Genomic DNA, 7,985 nt, shown 5'->3' with positions numbered 1-7,985 from the left:
ATTTAATAACCATGACCGAACATAGAATGAGATCCGTGAAAAAACACTATGAGACACAGCGGGGCCAGTGGAGGTAGTAAAGCCATGTTATTATTCATCATCACGGCTCCTGGCCGCAGCCCGTCCATGTACTCACACAGGGCGTAGGTGAGCCAGTAGGGCTGCTCGTAGTGCACGATGGCCACGCACAGTGTGTTGAGGCCCACCAGACACAGCACGGTCCAGTAGAAGCTCTGGGCCTTCACCAGCCTGCGGACGGTGAAGCGCAGACGCTTCTCTTTCCGACGGAGGTACGACGACGACTCCATCTTGGCGCTCTTCAGGCTGGCCCGCGCGAACGGGGACCCTGGGGGGGCAGTTGGCAGGAAAGAGAAATGGCAAGAGAAAGAAAAAGAGAAAGAGAAAGAGAAAGACGCAAATAACAAGCGATAAAGTCACAGCATTTCAATTGAGGCATTTCTGTTTTCATCTGTTAGGTAACAGAGACTGAGTTATATGCATGTTAGCTAAAACCATCATTTATTTATCTATGTCTCTTCTTTCACTTTTTATACCAGGTTCAGAAATGGCAGACCAAAGGGTGAGAGTTGTATCCCAGTATGTTACAGATTACAGTATGTAACCCATCCCTGTATGTTACATATTACAGTATGTATCACATCCCAGTATGTAACACATCCCAGTATGTAACACATCCCTTTATATTACAGTCTACTGTTTGCATATGCAACAGGGTTACTCCTCCATGTTGCAGACCAGACACAAAACTGGGTAATGAGGAGTGAGGATGAATGGTCCAGCTGTACTATAATTAACTCCTCCTCTGACAAGTTTCATCTCCATCTCTCCTATTTTTTTTTTTATTCCTCTCTTCCTCAGCCCCCCCCCTCTCATTCTCCTCCCTCCCCCTCTCCATGTCCCCTCAGCCTGGGTCTATATTAAACTTTCTCCAACTTAAATAACTCAAAAATGTCAAGTGAGGGCGAGGGGGGAGAAAGATGTTTAATTAGTGCCTCGTTATTGCCACAGGAAGACCGGAGAACATCATTTCCTGTTCTATTTCTATTACACAGAACCCCCCAACTCTGAGCCCCTAGCCTACCCTCTGTCTGTTCTGTGTCTGTGTTTTTGTCTTTTGTTATTTTTTCTACTAATCTAATTAATCAACCAGTTTTTGTCTTTCTTTCTTTCTTTCTTTCTTTCTGTCTTTCTTTCTTTCTGTAAGACTTGTTACGACCCAGAAAGTGTAGTGTTCTTGGTCGGGGTGATGTAAGTGGTGGTAGATGTTTAGGTGCAGTGTGGAGCTGTGGGTGAATGTGTAGGAGACTGAGGGCAGTGTGGAGGTGTAGCTGGAGAGTAGGGGTGTGAGTGCAGTGTGGAGGTGTAGCTGGAGAGTAGGGGTGTGAGTGCAGTGTGGAGGTGTAGGTGGATGTGTAGGGGTGTGAGTGCAGTGTGGAGCTGTAGGTGGATGTGTAGGGGTGTGAGTGCAGTGTGGGGGTGTAGCTGGATGTGTAGGGCTGTGAGTGCAGTGTGGAGCTGTAGATGGATGTGTAGGGGGCTAAGGGCAGTGTGGAGTTGCAGGTGGACATGTGAGTGGATATGTAGGGGTGTAGGTGTAGGAAGATACGAAGCGGTGTAGGTGCAGTATGGAGGTGTAGGTGGATGAGTAGGGCCGTGAGTGCAGTGTGGAGGTGTAGCTTGATGTGTAGGGGTGTGAGTGCAGTGTGGAGGTTTAGGTGGATGTGTAAGGGTGTGAGTGTAGACCAGATGTGTAGGTGGATGAGTAGGGGTGTGAGTGCAATGTGGAGGTGTCGGTGGATGTTTAGGGGTGTGAGTGTAGACCAGAGGTGTAGCTTGATGTGTAGGGGTGTGAGTGCAGTGTGGAAGTGTAGGTGGATGAGTAGGGGTGTAGCTGTTCTCACCAACAGAAGATATGTCAGTGAAGTGGTCTTCTCCTTCCTCTGCGTTGATTAGCTCATTCTTACTCTTCTTTCCTCTCTTCAGCACTGTGGGAAGGGAAACACACCAGCAGCATTCTCTTACATATATCTGACGAGAGTCTCAGGGAGCTTTTGTTATGAACCCCGGTACGTTTCCCTCCCTTGTTTCTTTTACGTAATCATTAAATACTTAAACTTTACAATAGCTGGAAGGAAGATGACCTTAAAACCTTTCATAAAGAGAGTTGTCTGTGTGTGCGTGCGTGTGTGGGTCCTCAGACTCACCCTTTTTCGTCTGAACCCCTGGTCTGAACCCTGCTGAGGTCATAATCTCATTATACGTCTCAAACACACACTCTCTCTCTAAGCTTATAGCCAGAGGCAGAGAGAATACTCTCTCTCTCTCCCTGTCTCTCTCTCGCTCTCTCTCACACACACACACACACACACAGACATTACCCCCCCCCCCCCCCCCAGCTCAGTGGTGCAGCCTCATGCAGAGACAGAGACATCTTAGGAAGTTTTCACTGAAGACAGCAGGCTACCGCCACACAGAAAGCTCTATTATTGCCAACCGACTTTCTTATCATTTCATTAGATATAAAGATTAGTATTTTATTGAAGAAATTCCGTATCATGGATATTGTGTCAATACCATCTGGTCATGGATGCCTACAGATCTAGGAATCTAAACTTATTACAAACAATTTCTTACATTTTATGTCACTTGTGTTTAATTTGACCTGATTCGTTCACGCAAAATAAAATAAATATATTTGAAATAAAATAAACTATGGAAGAATCTAGAAATGTCTCTTGTGTTAACCGGGCCAATATGTGTTATTGTATCACTGACACCTTAAAGACTTAAATACATTACATTGATTAAGAAGAAGATAATATAAATAATAAAATAATATGTAAGAGATAATGTATAGAACGCCGGTCATTATCGGGAAAATAAGCCACGACAGGGCGAACCGGACAACGATGCGAAGCAGAGGTGTCTTGCTTCGCCCTGAAGGGTATTATTTCCGATAATAACCGACGATGTTCTATACATTATCCTGCTTATTACACGCCTACTTGCCAAAACGAAAAAATAACTTCACACGGTGTGTCTTTTTACAATTACCATTCGTAGTGTTGATCAGCAGAGAAATAGTCTGCCATAGACGTTGACGTAGCTTAGCAACCAAATACGCTGGGGTTGATAAGTTACCGGACTACTTGCGGAGTGCTACCAAAGACGTGAATCAGAGGCAAAAAGTGAATTATCAAAAAATAATTCACCGCCGGAAGTTGTGAAGGCCCATGCAAGTGAACGGACCGTTCTACAGCATTGAGAAGAGCCGTGTAATAAAATAATAATATAGTTTATAGATCCATATATATATCCAAATATATATTAAATATATATATATTATATAATAAATAATTGAAATGAGAACAAGAGAAAAAACATTTCATTGTGAAATCGGCTTCCGTTCAATTGTCCTTAGCCTTTGACTTTGGCCTTTGGCCTTTGACCTCTGACCTGAGTTGTTGTGCTTCCTCTTGTACCACGCCCCGTCCAGCGGAGACTTCTCCTCCGCGTTCTTGTCCTCTTCTGCCAGCATCACCTCCTCTGCAGGAGGAGAAAACAACAAGGAGTCATCTCCTCTCATTCTGCCCTCCATCACATGAGCATTAGGACAGTTGATAGAGAGGAAGCTGAGACAGGTAAAGGCTGAGACAGGTAGTCTGTCTCAGCCCCAAATGGTAGAACTCATATTTTGTGAGACAAGGAGAGGATGAGACAGCAGGTAAAGGGTAAGACAGGTAGATGGTGAGACTGGAAGTGGGTGAGACAGCAAGGAAGAGGGTGAGACAGGTGGAGGGTAAGACAGACTGAGGTTGAGACAAAACAATGGTGAGAAAGCAGGTTGAAAGAATGAGACAGGTAGAGAGTGAGACAGGCAGTGTGTGGCACAGGTGGAGGGTGAGACAGGTAACGGTTGAGACAGCTGGTGTGTGAGACAGGTAAAGGTTGAGACAGCTGGTGTGTGAGACATGTAATGCGTGAGAAAGGAAGATGATGGGACAGGTAGAGTGTGAGATAGGTAAAGGGTAAGACAGGTACCAACCTGCTCTACAGATCCACTCCAGATAACCAGTGAGCTCTCTCTCTATCTGCTGCTGTCTCCTCAGCTTTAGGAACTCCTGTCTCTTCTCCACTCGCTCCCTCTCCTTGGCAAACTCCCTGCTCGCACACAAAACACAACACAGTTTGAGTGCCAGCCATAGACTAGGATTCCCCTGCCTGCCAACTACAACTACTAGAAAAAACTGACACGCACACACACACACTCTTCAACAGTTCCTATGGTAACTTCAGAAAGGGGTTTCCTTGCAAGCAAAATAATGTACAATCATCCCAACAGTAATATCCTTATTCATACAAAGATGTCTATAGTGTGCAGCACATGCATTTAAATGCATGTATACAGGTATACAGTCATCACCATTGTATACTATATAGTATGTACAGTATGTGCACATGGTATATATCAATATATTTATGAATAAATAATGATTTAATAGAGGCAAAGAGAGGTTAGTGGCAATATTGATATAATGATGTCAACATAGTACTTTATCCATTTTCAACACATTGTAATGAAAAATAAATATATAATACAGACACATGGTAATAGATACATGTGTAAACAACGAACGGTACAAGCAAATCCAACCTGCACAACACAAGGTATTTTTAAAGGTGAAAGAAATAAAAATAATAATGAATAATTCAGCATCTGGGGGCCACAAATATGGCATTTTTTTGGGGGGGACATCGATAATATCACCAACATATAACAAATGATCTGCTGTTACAGACAAACAGCCAAACATAGTACCTTAAAATATATATTAAGGAATCCCTTTTAGGTCTTCACTATACATATTTTAAAGACCCACACATCCACAAATGCAGCATCATTCTAATTGGTATATTATGCAACACTGTAACAGACCGCTGAGAAGGAAACATAGGAGGGCATAAACAAAACCTTGAATACGTTTATTCCAAAAATGGAATCGGCTTCAATTCGGGGGGGGGGGGGGGGGGGGGGGCGGAGAACTACATGCTTTTCACACATCCCCTCCAACCCCCCTGGGATCTGAGTCCATGTCTGCTACAGACCCTATGTCTAACACATAGTGGACAGGCTCCCCCCCCCCCACACACACACACCTTTGCCTTGACCTTTTCCAACATTCAAGTGCAGCAACATGCAACATGCCCCCATGCTGGGCTGCAGCCCTGAACACGGCATACTGTCAAGTACTGTTATGTGTTGGCCAGTATACTGCAATAACATAAGATGGGATCAGACATGTACTGAAGTAGAACAAGACCGTTGTTTGATAAAAAACATATTCAAAAAATACAAATAAGAATATGACTACAAAAGATACTGTATATAGCTGGGATATCTTTACGTTGTACCTTCAGTAGTAGATACTGTCAATGCTGCAATACTACCTTTAGGAATATATATATCAGTACTGCAATACTACCTTGAATTAATATAAACTACTGTCAGGACTAAAATACTAGCTTCAGTAATAGATGCTATTGTCAGCACTGCAATACTATCTTCAATAGTACATACTACTGCCAGTACTGCAATAATCTCTTCAGTAATATATACTGTACTTCAAAAGAATATGTCCATATTTTTCATGTCAAAACAATGTGTCCATATATGTTTCATGTCAAAACAATATGTCCATATTTTTCATGTCAAAACAATTTGTCCATATGTTTCATGTCAAAACAATGTGTCCATATATGTTTCATGTCAAACAATAGGTCCATATGTTTAATATCAAAACAATTTGTCCATATGTTTCATGTCAAAACTATCCATCCAACATCCCAACAGTCAAACTGGTCCGACAGCGGCTGAAAGAACCCCCCGAACGCCAGCAATGACACAGCCTCCCAATCATCAGCCCACCCGCCTAACAGCCTTCCCCAAACCCAGCCTCAGGGGCTGGCCGGGTAGGGGGGTGGGGGGTGGCCAGAGGGTGAGGTTGAGGGATTGCGGGAGTCATGGAGAGGAGGGAAGCGTGGGATACAGACTCATATACCGGGGATCGCTCGCATCGTGACCTTTCACAGAGCTGACATGAAACCGGTCTCCCACCGCGCACAGCCCAGCCCCCCGTCACACAGGATCAGTGACCTTTAACCCCCCCTGGCGACTGCCAGACCCTCTTACATCCCCGCGGCTCACTACACTGACCATCTTCTGATTACATATCTACTTTCTACGTTTTACTATTTTAGTGGTTCTGGTCAAATGCATTTCAGGGTTTGAATCAATGCAATGCAAGGCCTGTAAAAGGCGAACACCTGACAGGAGACCCTGTGATGCTCATCATGCCCTCAGCTGTGTAAGGCTACCAACTGTGGACCGCTTACCAGAGCAGAGATCAAACGTCTGTGAGTAGCAACCCTCTCATCTCAAGTAGTGAAGAATACACCAGTTGCAAACAATGATTCCATATTAGTAACTTTTAATTGAATGTTATTGGGTTTTATCAAACCTAATAAGCTGAAACTAAAATATTTGTACGTGGCACTGAGCATATCATTTGTTTTGCTTTGTCAATGAATCATCTGATTTGCAGCACATTGATTGATTTTTATTCTATTATACCAGAAATCAATCATCACCAACAAAGGTGATTTCTAACTAATCAACCAGAAGTTTCCAAAAATGAAATGCTCAAATCTCCGTTGAAGGAATCTTGGGAAAGTACCATTGTTTGTAACTCTGGGATGTTCCGTTATCAGAACATAATGTATGCCGGGGGTGGTGATGCAGCCGAGGCCTTATAAGGTGTTTGCCTTATGTACATACCTCACCTTTAAACTATATAGTGACTCAAATCATTTACTTTTTGCATCACTGGGAGGAATAGAGCTACAACTTTCTTCAAAGAACTTTCCCTCACCTTGGAGGAGTAAGGAGGGCCTGAGAGGAGCAGATTTAACGCTTGCATTGTTCACAGGGAAAAGACGTCTTATCACCTTCAAGAAGGGGAGCTGACCCTGTCCGAGAGAATGCCCACACGAAATACCTGAGAGTCAAAACTGCACCAGAATAGAACACTGAATGAAAGGAACAAAAATAAATTAAAATAAATGTCACAGCAGCTATAGGAGGAGTAATGCATTCTCAGTAATGGTGGCTTTAATGTCGTAGTGACAGTATAAGGGACGCAGAGAGGGAGACGATTGGCACAAGAAGGGGAAAGGAGAACTGTTTTCCTTGCGATTTAGGAAACCAGTAGTGTGCAGGAAGTCCTCTGGCCCTCATTCACACCCAGCATGTGTGGTGTGTGTGTGTGTGTGTGTGTGTGTGTGTGTGTGTGTGTGTGTGTGTGTGTGTGTGTGTGCGTGTGTGTGTTTGTCTGTGTGTGTTAGTGTGTGAGCGTGTGCATGTCTGTGTGTGTGTGCGCTTGCCTGCATGTCTTTAAGTGTATCAAGAGATTAAAACCAAAGTGCATGCACCAAAAAAAAACACAAATTGGCTGATATCAACAACAGTTGTATGGATTGTACTGCGTGTACCATCCATGCACCAGCACTTAGTTTGGTATGGTAGAATAACTAATAGTATAGTATAGTGTATATATAATATAGTAGACAATAGTATTGGATAGTTTGTTGTCCTCAGAAAAGGTGAGGAAAACTGGATTAGCATGCAAGTATAATGATGGCCTAATCTTATCTAATATGGATCTATTTTAATCAAATCATGCCGTTGGGATTCTCACACATGCACGTTTGACTGTTAAAGGTGCATTTTTAGGGATGTGCAGAATAGTCACCATGGACCATGTTTCCATCGTGATTTTTGTAATACCATATGTATTTGGATATGTGATAAGAAAAGGGGAATACAACAAATATTCCTTATAGAATATTCGATCATTTAATTATGAAACTGGTATATAACCTGATCCTGTCCTGTCTGAAATTGTTTA

The 7,985-nt window shown here is 43.1% G+C and overlaps 1 protein-coding gene across 1 annotated transcript in view; it reads right to left on the bottom strand.

The window, feature by feature from the left end:
• Positions 1-7,985, bottom strand: part of cacna1ba (calcium channel, voltage-dependent, N type, alpha 1B subunit, a) — a gene marked incomplete at both ends in the record, with an annotated part of 92,269 nt that overhangs the window by 46,077 nt on the left and 38,207 nt on the right. Inside the window, 4 exons of the mRNA XM_079752788.1 lie at positions 137-355; positions 1,923-2,006; positions 3,478-3,567; positions 4,067-4,182. Coding sequence (XP_079608914.1) covers positions 137-355; positions 1,923-2,006; positions 3,478-3,567; positions 4,067-4,182 — 509 coding nt within the window. The remainder of the gene's footprint in view (positions 1-136; positions 356-1,922; positions 2,007-3,477; positions 3,568-4,066; positions 4,183-7,985) is intronic.

Source organism: Pollachius pollachius (assembly GCF_949987615.1).
Source record: "Pollachius pollachius genome assembly, chromosome: 1".
NCBI classification, from domain to species: domain Eukaryota; kingdom Metazoa; phylum Chordata; class Actinopteri; order Gadiformes; family Gadidae; genus Pollachius; species Pollachius pollachius.
The sequence above is the reverse complement of the archived record's forward strand: the minus strand, read 5'-3'. Positions and strand labels throughout refer to the sequence as shown.